The following is a 19031-nucleotide window of genomic DNA, read 5'->3' on the forward strand; positions in this document are numbered from 1 at the left end:
TACCCACCTGTAGGACTTGGCGAGTCGGCTGGGGGACTGTTTGGGGGAGGAGACCCGCTGCAGGGTGGCGTAGCTGGGCATGTCGGAGGAGGCTGAGCCCAGGCGCTGGAGCTTTGTGGGGGAGCCCATCTGCAGAGGGGAGCTCACACGCTGGAAACACATGGGGGAGGAAAGTTAGAGTGGTCACTGACTGGGAACATCACTCTCTTTCAGTGGTGTTATAGCCTGACACTCAGCCTGAATTGACATTTCGTTTCACTTCATTATTCAGTCTGAACTCGCTTCCCCCCAGGGCGATTGCAGGGATGGGTGTTGCCAAAAAGAGGCAGTCTTCAGCGATTGCTTCACCGACCAACACATTACATAGTGTTGTTATCATGGTTATGTGCGGCTGGCTAGTGGCTAGCCTGTTGCTTGCTAGTGCTACTTGCTAACCAAAGAAACAGTCAGAATAGGAGCACTACGAACTAGTAATCAAACACAACATAACATGCCTGCTACTAGTGTTTCATAGAGAGATCGATACGATTGCATTTTACCGCAATTTACCGCATTTTACTGCGACGCGATGCGCGGTACGGTACGGCGGCGGCGCTGGTGTACTTGGAAACACTCATGAGTTCTGGGAAACCCCCACCCACGCTGATCACAAGACGCTGATTCACGACGCTGATTCACCGATCGGATTTTCAACCGAGGCAGGCCTCCTCAATGAGAGCGATTCTAGACCTGAATCGCCAAACAAAAAAATTAAAGGGGTGTGGCTAGCGATTCAGGGTCTGGAACTAGGCTAGTGGTGTTAGGCAGTGTTTCTCAACCACTGTGCCTGGGGACCTTTGGTGTGCCCCTGAGAAGGGTCAAGTGTGCCCCTTGAAACTGCTTGAAAGCCAGTATTGTATTTATCATTTTAAAAATGATTTAAACTAGTGAAGTGTGAGGCGTTGTGTGCTTGTAGATCGGCTGTTTTCACTACTGTTGTGCGACAGCCTTGTATGATGAAGCAGGGCTTTACTTTGCGAAGAAACTTACAAATTTGAAACTTGGAAATACAAGGTTTCTTCCCGACAGTGACGATATTTACACCCCCATATTATGTTCGTGTGCCCATGGATTCTTGGGACATGAAAAGTGTGCCCATGCAGAAAAAAGGTTGAGAAACACTGGTGTAAGGTAACTAAGTACCTTTACTCAAGTACTGTACTTAAGTACAATTTTGAGGTATTTGTATTCTACTTGACTGTTTCCAATTTCCAGTACTTTTATGTCTACTCCACTACATCTCAGAGGCAAATATTGTACTTTTACTCCACAACAATTATTTGAAAACTTTAGTTACTAGTTACTTTGTAGATTTTGATTATTATAACAAAACATAAATGTACCACTTCAGCCCCTATATACAATTGTGATTGATGATTTTTATACATTTGAAATACATTTGAGTACTTGTATTTTAAATACATTTTTATGCCAATGCTTTATTTGTACTTTTACTCAAATAATCTTTTTATTACAGACTTTTACTTGTAACAGGCTATTTCTACATTGCAGTATTGACACTTTTACTTAAAACATTTGAGTATATCACTGCACACTTTAACCCATTTAGACCTGAGGCCGAAATCGAAAAACGCTTTTCTTTCTTTCTTCCTTGATTGATTGATGGATGGATGGATCAGTGACCGACTGACTCACTGGCTGAATCACTGACTGACTGACTGACTGACTGACTGACTGACTGACTGACTGACTGACTGAATGAATGATTCATTCATCAATCACTTCTGTCAAAAAGAAAAAAAGAAAAAAAAGAAAAGAAAAGAAAGAAAACACAGAGGGCTACACTCATATAAGCAGAGAATGGGAAAAAAGTACGGTGAATTTAATTTCATAGCAACTGGATCTTCAGTTCCCAATCACACACAACATCATCCTGAATTTTGTCACAGTGTTATTTCTCTGTTCAGCGGTATTGTATAGAATTCAATTTGAAGAATTTTACAGGTTGGGTTATTGTCCTGCCAAATAAATTCCATCTTGTCCTCACAGTATCCCTGTCTGACTGAAAATGTTTATTTTTTTTTACTGAATACCTAACCATCAATGAGCTGATGAATGAAAATGTACACCGTCACCAACCGTTTAGCTATTTAGCAAATGCTCTAATCCAGAGTGACTTAATCCGTATTTATCCTTAGTTACTCGAAACACATTGTAGTGCAAATGGAATCAACCATAATCAATGAATATTATTACTGTAGCTTTTCAAAGAAACAAGGATACCAGTCAACCATCAAACCTAGCATGTGTATAAACAACTATGCTATCTAAATAACATTCTTAGTAGGGGTGTAACGATACATTTTAATAGCGATTCGATACATATCACGATACATGGTGGACAATACGATACATGGACGATATTGGTTCATTCATGGCGATACGATACGATTCGATTCAATGATTTAAAATCGATATTGTAACTATTTGGGAAAAAGAAATTAAATCTGTGTGAAAGGTGTGGATAGTGCAGGTTTTTAAGGGAAACATGTATTATTATGGATATAAATAAGTAAACACAGTGATTATCGGCCGAATACATGGACATTGTACTTTGACAAACCTGCACCTTGTCATGAACCCAGAGATTACACACATTTATCGATAGACCAGTGTAGCTATATGGAAAGGAAAAGTAATTAAACCCCTCCTTTTCATTTTTTTTTCTTAAAAATGCTAAATACAATGCACAAGTAGGTAGTATCGATACAATTGATTCTTTGCACTGCCGATTCGATACGATACAAAATCAAACGAAACGATTTGATTTTAGCTGTTTTCATTTCGATATACTTCGATTCTTTAAGTTAAAAACGACATTTCGATGTAGTTACTATATCGTTACACCCCTAATTTCTTAGCATTTGTGGTCAAGCGAAAACAAATCTAAACACCAACACCTAATTAAGTGAACAAGTAAGTAACATATCCGCATAGTATAACGTGCGAATGCTGCAAGTGAGTTACCGTATAATGAGCAACAGCATATTTGGAAGATCTTGTCTTTAGGTTAAAATAAAAGGAGAAAAGAAAGGGCGTTTTGTTTTTGGCTCGGCGTTCACTTGCAATACCGCTGCCAAACACGTTGCTGCTGCCAATTCCTCAATGGCTAGAGAATTAGCGTACAATCTATTTGGATGAAAACAAAAGAAGTGTGATGGTGATTAATAAGATATGCTTCTTAAAACAACACAATTTGTCCTTTGAGTCTAAAGCCTTGAAAATCCATTCCCTGCAACACACCTAATCCCACGATAGCGTTAGATTGTGGGATCTGCCCCAAAAGAGAGCGACAAAAAAAAGGAACGAACATGTTTTTTTTTACAGTCTGTGCCCTTTTGCTCCTTTGTACAGCTGTAACCTAGAAAGAATAAATGGACCCAAATGGACGCACATGGTTACACTTCCACAGACTTTAAGACTTAAAATTGCAGTCCGAAAAGAATTTATGGAGTGGCTTGTGAGTTGTGACATACAGTAGCTCTGTTTAACACGACGCTGCATCGCCTCCAACTGTGCGCATTGTTTTATCGTTTTGACACTTGCTTTGGCAATGAAAACAAATGTCTTCTAAATCAATAGTTCTCAAACTTTTTTGTGCCATGGACCCCCCAAAATGCTATGTATTTGGCTGCTAGGTATTTTTCAGGTCTAAATTGGTTAAAACCACTGTTCTAATGCTAAAGGAGTTGAGAAACACTCAATTATGTTCTATAGTGGAGAGCAGACCTGTGCGGGCAGGGTGGCACAGCTGTAGTACATGGAGGGTCCAGTGGGGGCAGCGCTGCCGTCCAGGGGCATGTGGAAGGCACTGGCGTGGGCCTGCTGCTGGGCGAAGGACTCCCTGTGGGCCTGGGAGGACGGGGAGTCGCCCGCCGCCAACTGGGCCGCCACACGGTTGGACGTCACCTGCAGAGCGCACGCCCCGCCATAGGAGGGGTGGTAGGAAGAACGAGAGGAGGAGGGGGCAGACAGAAAGAGAGAGAGAGGGGGAGAGGGGGGGGGAGAGAGAAAGAGGGGGGGGTGGGGGGAGAGAGGGGGAGAGAGAGAGAGAGGGTGAGAGAGACAATTCAATTCAATTCAAAGGAGCTTTATTGGCATGAGGAAACATGCGTTCACATTGCCAAAGAAAGTGTCATGTTATAATATGACAAAAACTGTTGAAAAGGGGGAACATTCAGTATAGGCTATACAGTTGGCGGGGGGACACGACAGCTTTGTGTAAACAGAGACTTTGTGTAGACAGACAAAAAGAGAGATATACACAAGAGAGAAACAGAGAGAGACAAAGATAGAGAGTAACAGACAGACAAACAGACATGCAGACAGAATAGAGAAGAGAGAGAGAGAGAGAGAGGAAGAGAGAGAGCGTGGGGTAGTCAGGCGGAAATTCTGAAAAAAGGCCTTCTATAAGCAGGTTAGAGGGGTAAAAGTGGGGAACCAGGTCATTTTACATAATTCAAGGGTGCAGAATCTGAACAACCTGGTTACCAATCAAAATTTTGAGTTTTTGACCTTCTAATTTGCATAACAAAGTGGCTGCCGAATTGTACATTTTCAACTATTTATTCAAGCAATATTTCTCTTTCAAAAAACTTTTCATCATTTTATCATACTAGAAGCTGGGCCGCCCGACCTGGCCAACTCGGGAACGATGTAAATAGGGAATGAATCCCCCGCCCTTTAATGCAAACCCCATTATACCTGTTGTCATAGAACCCGTTTTGACCATCTGTTTGCCTGTGTCCATTTATGCCCATATATGGAGATATCTGTATCTGTCTGTCTGTCGGCGTCCATTTTATGTCCATATATGGAGATCACTGCAGATATAGTTCTGGGTCCATTTTATGCCCATATGCCCATATATGGAGATATCTGTCTATTTGTGTCCATTTTATGCCCATATATGGAGATCTCTGTATCTGTCCGTCTGTGTCCCTTTATGCTTAAATCTGCATCATTCAAGTCATCCTCCCAGTCCCACGCTTTGTCGCTTGTCTTATGTTTGTTTTTGTCTCTTTTATTTTCTTTTTTGGAGCGGACCCCATGAATGTCCCATCCTTTAATGCAAACCCCAATATACCTGTTGTCATAGGACCCGTTTTGACCATCTGTTAGCCTTTGTCCCCACCCTTTAATGCAAACCCCAATATACCTGTTGTCATAGGACCCGTTTTGACCATCTGTTTGCCTTTGTCCCCTTATGCCCATATATGGAGATCTCTGCACACACAGTACCGGTTGCGGAAAACTCTGATGTCAGACATCAGCTCCGCATTCGGGGATTCATTTTATGCCTATATCTGGAGAAAGCGTGTGCCGGTGGGAAGAACGGTTCTCGAGATTCACATACATACATACACATTCACAGAGATTTTTTGTTGACTCATGTGGCGTACGTGATGTCACAGCCTTTTATGAAGTGATGTCACAATGAGTCAGCGCTTGCGCCGATTTCCTCCGGAACAGCCTGATGTCAACAATCAGCTCCGCATAAGGAGATTCCGAACGTTTTGCGCCGGTTTCGGAAAACCGCGAGTCGGGTTGGGTCGAGGCCCTGCACTGCACTCCGCGCGGCGGCGGGGAACGCGCGTGCCGAATCTGAAGCCGGTGGGATGAACGGTTCTCGAGATACGTGGATTACAAACAAACAAACAGACAGAGATTTGTCGCATTTATAGATAGACTAGAAGCTGGGCCGCCCTTCGGGCGGCCCAGCGTCTAGTCGGCGACCTGGCCAACTCGGAACAATGTAAATAGGGAATGAATGCCCCGCCCTTTAATGCAAACCCCATTATACCTGTTTTCATAGGACCCGTTTTGACCATTTGTCTGCCTGTGTCCATTTATGCCCATATATGGAGATATCTGTATCTGTCTGTCTGTCGGTGTCCATTTTATGTCCATATATGGAGATCACTGCAGTTATAGTTCTGGGTCCATTTTATGCCCATATGCCCATATATGGAGATATCTGTCTATCTGCGTCCATTTTATGCCCATATATGGAGATCTCTGTATCTGTCTGTCTGTGTCCCTTTTATGCCCGTATATGGAGATCTTTGTGATTCTGCATCCATTGTATGCCCATATATGCCATATATGGAGATATCTGTTTATCTGCGTCCATTTTATGCCCATATATGAGATTTCTGTCGCTTTTTCAAACAGATGGTCAAAACGGGTCCTATGACAACAGGTATAATGGGGTTTGCATTAAAAGGGGAACCGGCACTGTGTCTGCAACACAGTCGGAGGCACAGACAGATACAGAGATCTCCATAATGGGAATAAAGGGACACAGACAAACAGATGGAGGAGGAGACAAACTTAATGCAAACCCCATTATACCTGTTGTCATAGGACCCGTTTTGACCATCTGTTTGCCTGTGTCCATTTATGCCCATATATGGAGATATCTGTATCTGTCTGTCTGCGTCCACTTTATGCCCATATATGGAGATCTTTGACCATCTGTTTGCCTGTGTCCATTTATGCTCATATATGGAGATATCTGTATTTGTCTGTCTGCATCCATTTTATGCCCATAAATGGAGATCTATGCAGACACAGTGCCAGTTCCGGAAAATCCTGATGTCAGACATCAGAATCCGAACCTTTCGTGCTGGTTCCAGAAAATCGTGTATCGGGTCGGGTCGGGTCGAGGCCGAGCACTGCACTACCTGCTGCGGTGGGGAACGCACGTGCCGAATTTGAAATAGGGAATGAATGCCCCACCCTTTAATGCAAACCCCATGAATGCCCCACCCTTTAATGCAAACCCCAATATACCTGTTGTCATAGGACCCGTTTTGACCATCTGTTTGTCTTTGTCCACTTATGCCCATATATGAAGATCTCTGCACACACAGTACCGGTTGCAGAAAACTCTGATGTCAGACTTTATGCCCATATTTGGAGAACGCGCGTGCCGGTGGGAAGAAGGGTTCTCGAGATACGCGGATTACATACATACATACACATTCACAGAGATTTTGTGTTGACTCATGTGGCGTACGTGATGTCAGAGCCTTTTATGAAGTGATGTCACAATGACTCAGCGCTTGCGCCGATTTCCTCCGGAACAGCCTGATGTCAACAATCAGCTCCGCATAAGGAGATTCCGAACGTTTCGCGCCGGTTTCGGAAAACCGCGAGTCGGGTCGGGTCGAGGCCCGGCACTGCACTCCGCGCTGCGGCGGGGAACGCGCGTGCCGAATCTGAAGCCGGTGGGACGAACGGTTCTCGAGATACGCGGATTACAAACAAACAAACAGACAGAGATTTGTCGCATTTATAGATAGATAATCAGGGTTTTGCGAACACCCAGGACAGTTTTTGAGTTGCTTGATTCAGTTTAGATTTAGATATTTGATATTCATTTTATCAGACACGCCCCCTTCCTATACAAACCCATTGTAACTTCAAACTCCATTTTTAACCATGATAGATTTAATGAAAACACCCGTCCTTTTTTTCTGGTGACTCCTGATGCCCTCCTAATATGTGGGCAGGTCGTGTTCTTTCGGTAACTCCTTTCATTTATTTTTAATAATTTATTGTTTGTATTTATTTATTTTCATTTTCCCAAATAATTATTAAAAATAAACTAAAAAAAGTTATCGAAAAAACACTGCCTGTTTGTGTATTAGGAAGGCATCAGGAGTCACCAGAAAAAAGGATGGGTGTTTTCATTGAATCTATCATGGTTAAATGTTTTTATTTAAGTGAAATATCCCTTTTAAATAAAAATAAAAAAATTTAACCATGATAGATTCAATGAAAACACCCATCCTTTTTTCTGGTGACTCCTGATGCCCTTCTAATAGACGAACAGGCAGTGTTCTTTCGATAACCTTTTTAGTTTATTTTCTATAATTATTTGGGAAAATGAAAAAAAATAAATACAATTGAGAAATTATTAAAAATAAATGAAAAATGTTATTGACAAAACACAAAACCTGCTCAACACAACCTGCTCATAAACTGAATCAAACAACTCAAAAACTGTCCTGGGTGTTCCCAAAAGCTTGATTAGACGATATAATTACTAAAGGTTTTTTGAAAGTGAAATATCCCTTGAAGAAATAGTTTAAAATTGACAATTCGGCAGCTATTTTGTAATCCAAATTAGAAGGTCAAAAACTTCAAATTTTGCTTGGGAACCATTTTTTTCAGATTCAGCACCCTTGAATTGTGTAAAATAGACTGGTTCCCAACTTTTACCCCAAAATGCCTCTAACCACATTTTTCAGAAATTCCACTAGACTATGTAGTGGAAATAGAGGAATGCACAATGTCAGAGGAAAGGAGGGTGTGTTTTTGCGTTGCGTTGCGTGCGCTGCGTACGTTGCGTGTACATACCTGGTTGTAGCTGTGAACGGCCCCTCCCACCTGCCCACTGCGGGGCGTGGCCGGCTCGCCCAAGGCCAGGCCCTGGTTGCTATGGTAACCGGAGGCTGCGTAGGCATCCTGGTTGTTGAGCTGCAAGGCGCTCTGGGAGAGGAGGCCTTGTCCTGATGGGAGAGGAGAGGAGAGGAGAGGGAGCTAGTTATGTTGTGTTGGTGCCATTTTTCCTTTTTCCTCGTGAAAAAACTGCAATAGATTAGATGGCAAAGAGTCATCTTGTGAAGGGAGTGTCAGGTTTAGCATTTAGTGTGCATTTAGTGCTCACAACGCCCTCGCAGCTTGTAGATCAGCTATTTTTGGCTAATGTTCTCAGAATGGTTTCTATCACACAAAGGCTTTGAGGACCCCCTGTAGTAACTCTGAGGACCCCTTAGGGGTCCCGGACCCCCTGTTGAAGACCCCTGCCTTAGCTTTTTGCTGAACTGACGCCACTGCTCTCTCTACTCCATACATGGGCAACTGGCAGCCCGGGGGCCACATGCGGCCCTCACCTTCACTTAATGCCCGCAGGTTAATATTGGAATACTGATATATTATTGGTTTCAGCTGTTACAAGTCCAAACTTGGAAAAATGACCCCGTTTTAATTACTTTTAGGTACTATTTTAGTAGCTAAATGACTAGTATTAAAATGTTATTGTATTTTTTATGTCCAATGTATTTGTATTTAAGTTCATAAAGTTAACATAAGAACATATAAATGCATTTGAAATTTTAAAACAAAAGAAGAAAAAAAAAGTTACCTTTTGGGGATTCCAATTCAAAAATAGCAAAAATAGCAGATCTACAAGCTCAAAACGCGTCGCAGCGCGACGCGTTTTGAGCTTGTAGATCGGCTATTTTTGCTATGTATATGCATTGTGGCCCATTGTGGAGTGAGTGTGATAATATAGTGGCCCTCTCCATCATCAAAGTTGCCCACCCCTGCTCTACTCTGTCTTCATGCTCCGTGGCCCTGAAAGCACCATCCATTCTCCTGCTTTTCCATTTCCTGTAAAACAGGAACATCTAGTATGTCATGCCTCCATTTGTCTCCGTCTTCATTCTTTATAATTCAACAGCATGGACCCCGCTATTATGGCCACGCTCTGCTGGGGCAGAATGAGGCCATCACGAGCACACGTACGCACGCACGCACGCACACGCGCACAGACACATGCGCACGCTCGCGCATGCCCGCACACACACGTGTTTGCATTACTATACCTGTGAGAACATTGACATTTTTCGAACCTAACCCTAAAAAAATATGGTATTTTCATTTTGCATTACACTGGCTAGCAACTAAGTATGAATCAGGCTTCCACCAGCAAAACCCTAAACCTGCATACCTCTAAAGGTTTAATCCTAACCCTAATCTAACCTTTCCTGACCATAAGCATAATTTAAAAAGTATATATACACAATTATATTTATTCATTTAATCATAAAGAAAAAAGAAAGAAAGAAAATAATACATTATTTTAAAGAACTAGGTCTCCCTGTGTCTGCCTTGCCAACCTGACATATGGACACTGCCAGTGATTGAAACTTTTGGGTCAACTCCTGTTGCTTTTTGAATGTATAAATAAAGATGACTCGACTTGACATTTTAGGCCAAAAGAATCTATCTACTGTTACAGAATGACAAACTGTTGTTTTCACAAGGATGCCACTTTTGCGAGGTCGGTACAGTGAGATCCTCAATTTATTGATACAAGACTATTTACAGTAGCCTATACTGTAAGTAAGTCATTGACTGGAAAACACCAAAATATGTTCAGAAAACTTCAGGCATCATTGGGCTGAGTCATAGAAACAGCGAGATTTAAAATCCTGTCAAACACGTTGTTCCCTGCATGGTTCAGACAGCATGTTATTCTTTCACAGACGGACAGACGGACAGACAGACAGACAGACAGACAGACAGACAGACAGACAGACAGACAGACAGACAGACAGACAGACAGACAGAGAGAGAGACGGACAGACAGACGGGCCAATCCGATAGTCAGGCAGCAGTCAGCTGATTGTGAACTGTGAACAAGTTGATCACTGCGATTATCTCAAATAATTGCGAACGGGTGATTATGCAATACATTGGCAGGCCTCTAGTGTAGCCAGGACGGAGTTCTAGCAGTGTACGACATGTTAGGGCCATGTTCATGCACTGTGGCTGCCTGGTGCTACGATGATAGCCAGCATGAGACTGTTCCTACCTCAAAGTTCTAGTCCAGGGGTCTTCAACAGGGGGCCCGGAACCCCTAGGGGGTACTCAGAGTTACTACAGGGGGGCTGCCAAATCTTTGTGTGATATGATCATGTTTTTTACATGAACCACTTGAACCCTCATCCCTATTCTCGAGTGGAACATTAGCCAAAAAAATAGCAGATCTACAAGCTCACACCAAGAGGTTTGTAGGGGGACAAGAAGAGCAGACTAAGTATGTGACGGTGGTTAAATGTCTGAAAATACACATTACTCCAAAATGATGACAGTGCTGTCAAACAAGTCTAAGCACAATTTTATACAATATGTAGTGGGGGTTCCTGCTTCATCTCTCTCTCTCAGCTAAGGGGTCCCTGGCCTGAAAATGTTGAAGACCCCTGTACTAGCCTCCCCACCAACCTGCATTATAAATAAAATTAATTAAAAGCATTATTATTGTCTCCACCAGGCTGAAAGTCATGGTCGAGACAATGTTTTCACACCTGTCTGTCCGTCCGTCCGCGTGTCTGTATGTCCATCCTTCTGTCTGTGAACAGCTAATCTCCCGAACCGTTGCTACGATGGCAGTGAAAGCGTACACGCACTCTCCCTGGGTGCCAGAGCAGAACCTCTGCCCGTCATTTTTCACATGGGCCTGTTCTAGCGCCACCAGGAGGCAGATTTGTGCAAAACACATTTTAGTACTTTGTCCAAAAATCACGCAAATCGGTACACAGTATCTCTATAGTCATTAAACGAAAAGGGTCTTTCAGATTTGTTATATTCCTTCCTGATTGGCTTAGATTGACTTCTAAGGTTTGCAGGAGTGCTCCGTTTTGAACAAAATGCCTCAAATCATGAACACAGAGTGTGATTTCCGTGAAATTTGGCATGCACATTCCCACTAGGCACAGGAAGACATTTTTCAAGACAGATCTGTACGATATTTCATATTCCATCCTAATTGGCTAACAATGGCTTCCAAAGTTTGCAGGATTGGTCCGTTTTGAACAAAATGCCTCAAATCATGAACGCAGGGTGCGATTTCTGTGACATTTTGCACGCACGTTCGTTCCCACTAGGTCGAGGAACATATGCCAGCCTTTTCACATTGGCCTGTTATAGCGCCACCAGCAGGTCGACTTTGCAAAACACATTTTTGGAACAAAATGACTCAAATCATGAATGCAGCGTCAGATTGCCGTGAAAGGCCGAAGAACACACGGCACCCCTTTCTCATTGGACTATTATAGGGCCACCAGGAGGCCACAATAACCTACCTGACCTGGCGGAGACCTGTGCTCGGAAGTTATATACTGTAACGGTTACCAAAATGTAAAAGTAGCTCATCGTCTGTGGGCTTTTTCTTTCTTTTTTTTCTTTTTTTACGGGAAAACCCTGAGGTTTCATGTGTTCAATCACAAGGAATCATTCGCAACCTGCTAGTCTACTGCAGACAGTTTTGTGAAAAATGGCCGGATATAATCATCAGCTCCCTTTGGAGAATTGCCAAGTCATGTCGTCCTCTTCTCAGTCTTCTGCCAAGTCAAGACCTGCTTCAAATGATCCTGCTATAGGCTTTTTTTAGTTCGAGTTTTCTCGAGGGAAAACATTTCCCCGGCAATGTGACAGGTAGACTCAATTCAACTCAACACAGTCTGAGCGAGGAAGATAATTACCATTTTACCTTTTTTTCCCCGGTCACACACTGTGACATGTAATTATGGTATATACAGCACTGTGAAACCGCCAGACACCGTGCAGTGTTCACGCAGCCCCGAGCCTCGTTGTTTACTGACCAGCTAGCCTAGAGTGGAGTCAGCCTATCGTCCATCTACGTTCATTTCACGCTGTCATTTTCTTATTCGAATGTAGGCCTACGTATTATTTCCATATTCGAAGAATATTCGAAATTCGAATATTAATTTGGCAGCCTTAGCGTGCACACACACTCACTCACAAAAAAAAACCCAAAAAATATCAATAAGCGTGCTGCACAGACATGTTGTACACGTGATTGAATGAAGACAAACCCTGCACTATTTAACCAAGAGAGAGAACAAATGTTAAATTTGTTTTCCTTATAATTTTTATCCCACAATTTTGTAACCCATTTTTCACCCAGTGCCAATTATCTAATGTAATCCTACGCACTACATTCCTTCTGCCAACCTGGGGAGACAACGGACTGACCTCATGCTTCCTTCTATGCATGAGGAGTCCAAGTTGCTTCTTTTCACCTGACAGGGGGGAGTTTCCCCCGTTTGGATGTAGCGCGTGGAAGGAACACGTTATTCCAATCAGTTCCTTTCCCCTCCATCAGGCCACGGGGAGGCAGTATAGAGACCGGGATTACTGCATGTTTTTTGTGAGGGTACCTACCTACCTACCCAACCTACCCATTCGTACAAATATTAAAACTGAGGATTTTAGTGTGTGAACTTTAGGCAGTATTAGCCCTATTCACGGCCCGCCCACTCAGCAACTTCCTGGTGCTGAAGTCACGTTTTGAAGGGTAAAACGCTGCTAAAAGCCCATAGAGTTAACACAGATATTGCAAATGTTATGCAAATTCCGAATAGTACAGTATAAAATACGGCTAGCATGATCAAGAACACAAGATAGTAAAAGGCACAAAGCATTATAATTTACTTTACCGTTCGAAATAATGATCTGTGTGGCTTTAAGTCCAGCAATTTCTGTGTTATTTTACCCTTCTAAACTGACGTCAGCACCAGGAAGTTGCTGGGAAATTTGCTGAGTGGGCGGGCCGTGAATAGGGCTAATTGCATCTAACCTAAAACGTGCAGCAGCTTCTGCTGTCTACACCTGCATGCAACACGTTGTGCCCATATCAGATGTTTTGTATTCATTCAGCAGGACATTTTCCTTTGTCCTGAGCAACCAAGCAGAAATGTCGACCGTTGTAAGAAGAGTGGTGTGAAACACACATTACAGTATTAACCACCGAAGCGTTATCAAAACCATATCAAACATATCCTCTGTTAAAACCCATTCTGAACGGGTACACATTATAATGTATTATTATTTTATGCTTTAACTATTGAAAAATAGCAGATATACAAGCTCACAGCGCGGCACAGCGAGCTTGTAGATCTGCTATTTTTGAAAAATCGTGAAAATTAGAATTTTGACCCGATTCTATAATTGTCTTTTGAATCCTTCTAAGGTTTTTTGAAAAACCTATGTTTCTGTGTCAGCATCTGGCCAGCCATCGTCAAAGAAAAGATCCTTTTCACTTGAACTGGAGCTCAGTTAGTCTGTTCTTGAGAGACTACTATGTCAGTGACGCTCAAACCTTTTTATGTGAAGGACCCCCAAAATGAAATGTATTTGGCCACGGACCCCCATCTCAAAATATTTAGTTCCAGGGACCCCCCAGAAGCAAAATTTGAGTTACAAACGTTCGCTTTGAAAATACATATATCCAAAGATTTGCACACATTTTCGCGACTTTTTCAAAAATAGCAGATCTACAAGCTCGCAGCGCGGCACTCGGTGCCGCGCTGCGAGCTTGTATATCTGCTATTTTTCACTGGTTAAAGCATTCAATAATTCTAGGCCTGAATGGGTTAATGAAAAGGGAACAACAGCGGCGCTACATAAAAGTATTTTGTCTACTGTCGGGTGGAAACCTCATATGTCCAACGCTGTTACTTTTTCAGATTCAAATAAAAAAAATAGCAGATCGACAAGCTCAAAATGCGTCGCTTCGTTTCACGCTTCGAGCTTGTAGATCTGCTATTTTTTATACTTTTGTGTGACGCGGTAGTATGATCAAGTATAGGCCGTTAATTCACCATAAAGACTATGGTGATAGGAGGTTTCTGGCCGACAGCAGCGATTTAAAGTAGAAGTAGTAAAGTGGTGTCCTTATAAGTGCAGCGTAATTGGCGATCGTCTATTATTCAATATGCCATTTAAAGCAGAGGGGTTGTGATAGGGGTTACTGGGCCGTGGAGGATGCTGCCATGTCACGTTTGATACAGCGGATCACATGCTCTGACTGCACTACAAGCCCCTCCGGAACGGGAAGGCTGGCTGGCTGGCCACCTCTGGAACAGCAAGCTGTATACGAGCATGGTGACCTAAGACACATCCTAAATAGTTTTTTCTTAATCCTTGAAGGGTATATTTTAAGATTCTGCCAGGTACCAAGCTGAAATATGTTCTCATGGGGTTCATTTTTAATGATTTCTTGCACCTGCTCATTCACTTACTATACAGGAAAAAAATACTCCCCAGTTAAAATATGATTATTTTGTAGGTCGCGGCCTGAAAAGGTTGAGAACCACTGCTTTTTCGGCACTTCAGGCACATCAGTACTGCGACGCGACGCTGTGTGCAGCCGCTCCGTTCCGGTGTGAGTTCTCCTTTAGTGTTCGTGAACACCAATTGTGTTCGCGTAGCAGACGTTCGACAAAGCTTGAACGAATTGGAACAAATCCACCGTGGTGCACTAGCGACACGCTGTGAGCTTGTAGATCTGCTATTTTCGACGAAGGGTCTTGGTTGTAGACCGAAAGAAAGAGGTCCAAGTACAGATCTAACCTCGCTTCCAGTTTACTAAGTCTAGACTAGGGTTTAAGTGATTAAAAAGGACCACTCAGTAAGATGGGACGAGCAGAAACGAGTTTCTGCAAGGTTGGCGTGTTCACAGCACTCGGCAGGTGAGGCTGCTCATAATAAATGCATCATCACTCACACAGCAGCACACACTGAAGACCCCACTGGCCCCCATTTGTGCTGCTGAACTATGAACTGAGAGTGTGTCTGTGCATGTTCAGTTAATGTGTCTAACACAAGCACGCACACGCACACACACACACACACACGTACACTTACGCGTAAACGTACACAGGTCTGTATTAATCATGCGTCGATGTATTTGCAAGTGTGGAAATGCAGACAGGATGCATGATTGTGTGACCCAGTGTTTTTTCAATAACCTTTTTCATTTATTTGTCATAATTCTTTGGGGAAATGGAAAAAAAATAATACAATAAAGAATTATTAAAAATAAATGAAAACCTTTATCGAGAAAACCGGAAAAAAATGGGTATTTTTAATGAATGGTTAAAATGGAGTTTGAAGTTACAATGGGTGTGTATGGGGAGGGGCCCTGGTAACATTGACATCAAATATCTAAATACCGAATCAAGCAATTTATAATCTGTCCAGGGTGTTCATAAAATCCTGATTAGACGATATAATGACCAAAAGTTTTTTTGAAAGTGAAGTATCCCTTTAAGGTGCGCATGCACGTGTGCGTGCGTGCGTGTGTGTGTGTGTGTGTGTGTGTGTGTGTGTGTGTGTGTGTGTGTGTGTGTGTGTGTGTGTGTGTGTGTGTGTGTGTGTCATGGTGGCAGGTCTCTGCATGGTGCTGTGTGACCAGCATTCCATATCAAACACATTTGAATATTTCATCAGCGTATGTCTATTTCTGGCCATGCGCTGCTAACACACACACACACACGCACACGCACACACACACACACACACACACGCACGCACGCACGCACGCACGCACGCACGCACGCACGCACGCACGCACGCACGCACGCACGCACGCCCATGCATGGACACAAACACATTTATTCAGATAGTATTTTGGTTCCAGCAATCAGCTCTGTTCAGCATCAAAAACAAAGGAGCAGTGGTGGTGAGTAACCAAGTACTGTATGCAAGTACAATTTTGAGGTGTTTTTACATTACTTGAGTGTTTCAAATCTAAATACTTTATACTTCTACTCCCATACATCTCAGAGACAAATATTATACTGTACTCCTACACTACAATTATTTGAAAACTTCAGTTTAGTAACTTTATAGATTTTGATTATTATTAAAAAAAACATACATTAACCACTTTAGCACTACATATACTTTGACGATTTGAATATAGCCGATCTACAAGCTCACAACGCCAGAGAGCTTGTAGATCTTATCTAATACATCTTGAAAACTGGTACATTCTGCATTATGAGTGCTTTTACTTTTGGTAGTGTAAATTTTGATGCCAATACTTTCACTGAATACCGAACATTTACTTGTAAGGGCACAGTTACACCAAAGTATGGTTGCTGGCTGATAAACTCTTTTTGTGCTTAGCTGAATGTTTTTTGCAGCCAGCGGATTCTCCCAATAACCAATGACTGACGTAGCTACAACCATAGACATAGAAAGGTAGACGCCTCCTCCGGCTCTGTGGCGTCTGTAAAAAAGTATTGGCAATTATTAAGGCAAGCTTCCGGAATTCTGAAGCACGCTTCCGTGTGCGTCGTTCGGTAGGCCAATCAGATGCGGGACTCCCTCTTTCCCAGAGGCACATGCTTTGGCAATGTAATTGTTTGTTTCCTCATGCCAATAAAGCTCCTTTTAATTGAATTGATGTCCCGGAAAAGATGCCCGGTAATTGGCCAGTATTCACTTTGAGTTGCAGAGTGCTTTCCACACTTCCGCAAATAGTTGTTTACAGGTCACGCCAATGAACTTGCAGTGGCGGATGAGGCATCTAGCTTTTTATATCTGTGGCCACAACCACTTGTCACTTCCTGAGTCTTAATTGGAACGGTACGCCTTCGACTCACCCGATTGGACAGAGGGGGAAAACAGTGCTTTAAGCATAAACGCAAGGTCTGCGCGGCATGCACGCTGAAAGCTGCACCATTCCCATTGAAATGCATTGACCGGAATCCACTCTCATGGCTAGAATATTTTTCCGGTGTGACCGTGCCCTAACAGAATATTTTTTACATTTTGGTATTGATACTTTTACTAAGTAAAACTGAATATTTGGGTGCTTTTTCCAACAGGGGCGTCAATTGGGTATGGCAGGGGTATGCAGCTGCCATACCCTGGGTCCAGGGGGGAAAATAAAAGTTACTTTTAAATATAAATCCATGAATGTCTCTTTGTTTATCTGTGCTGGTTATTATGTGGTACATGTATATTCCCAGGTTCCGCAGGTCAGCTGCACAGGTGCAATGCATTATTGTTAATTGTGGCACGTTTACTAACATGCCAAGTTTAGCTGCACTTGAACAACCGTTCCAGGCTGCCATATCCAGCCCAAGAAACCGTAGAAACAGGGGGAAAAAATAGAACTTCTTAAAATAAATGTATCATGCCTGTTGTTAAGGTATGGCAACATGACTGGTGTCTTGCACGCGCGCGAAGGCGCGTGTGCAAGACACCAGTCATGTTGCCATACCTTAGCTTTTTTCTGAACTGACACCACTGTTTTCCAACACTGCAAATGAGGTGTCAATACGTGTGAGTCTTGTGTCCTGTATTTATGAGAGCGTTCATGCATGCTCCCTCCTATATATACTGTATATGGGAGCGTGCTTGAAAACATATTTTCGTCACCCAGTTACACAGTTACACTGTAGGCTAACAGTATGTGTACATATGCATGAATCTTTGGGGTGGTTTTTGAGTGTGTGTGTGTGTGTGTGTGTGTGTGTGTGTGTGTGTGTGTGTGTGTGTGTGCCAGCCCATGTGTCCCTGGCCTGCACGGATTAGCATATTATGTTTATGCATGGCATGTGCATGTATACAGTTGTGTGTTCCCCTGTGACCGCATTCAATACATCTCTATATGTATGCATGCTGTATGTAGCTATTCGCTGATACAATGTTTAAGCATGCCTGTATGCATGGCCCTGTGCGTGCGTGAGTGAGTACGTGTGTGCACGGATTTCATTGTCATTCGATATCCGCCAGCTCAACAACGTCTAGGCCTATAGCATTGAAGAGGACACACACACACACACACACAAACACACACACACACACACACACACACACACACACACACACACACACACACACACACACACACACACACACACACACACACACACACACACACACACACACACACAATTGTACCATCTGTCATCCGTCTGATGCTCGTCATTAGTAGGATCAGACGTTTTTACTGCCTTAAACTGTTTTTTTTTAATCATTTTTTTTAAACGTTAAGTTGACTTTGAGTCGTTGGATTCCGTTCCTCGTCTGTTCTTTCACACAGAGGCCTCCCGTGTGACGACGGTTGGTGGGAACAACGTTAACGACAGTCAGTGGTGTAGTCTCATAATTACAATCTTGAGGTATTTTTTACTTTACTGTAGATATTTCCAGTTTTCAGTACTTTTTCTTCTACGCCACTGCATCTCAGAGGAAATGTTGTACTTTTACTCCACAACAATTATTTGAAAACTTTATAGTTACTAGTTACTTTGTAGATTTAGATTATTATTACAAAACATACATTAACCACTTAATTTTGGCCATTTGAAAATAGCCGATCTACAAGCTCACAATACAAGCTCACAATGCTCACA

At 42.7% G+C, this 19031-nt stretch overlaps 1 protein-coding gene across 1 annotated transcript in view; it reads right to left on the bottom strand.

Moving 5' to 3' along the window:
- LOC308286155 (catenin delta-2-like) overlaps nt 1-19031 on the bottom strand; it is a gene marked incomplete at both ends in the record, with an annotated part of 218736 nt that overhangs the window by 124027 nt on the left and 75678 nt on the right. The window contains 3 exon segments of the mRNA XM_080727111.1: nt 8-150; nt 3790-3969; nt 8428-8579. Of these exon segments, the coding sequence (XP_080583237.1) occupies nt 8-150; nt 3790-3969; nt 8428-8579 (475 nt within the window).

Source organism: Nannobrachium achirus (assembly GCF_963921795.1).
Source record: "Nannobrachium achirus genome assembly, chromosome: 5".
Classification (NCBI taxonomy): Eukaryota; Metazoa; Chordata; class Actinopteri; order Myctophiformes; family Myctophidae; genus Nannobrachium; species Nannobrachium achirus.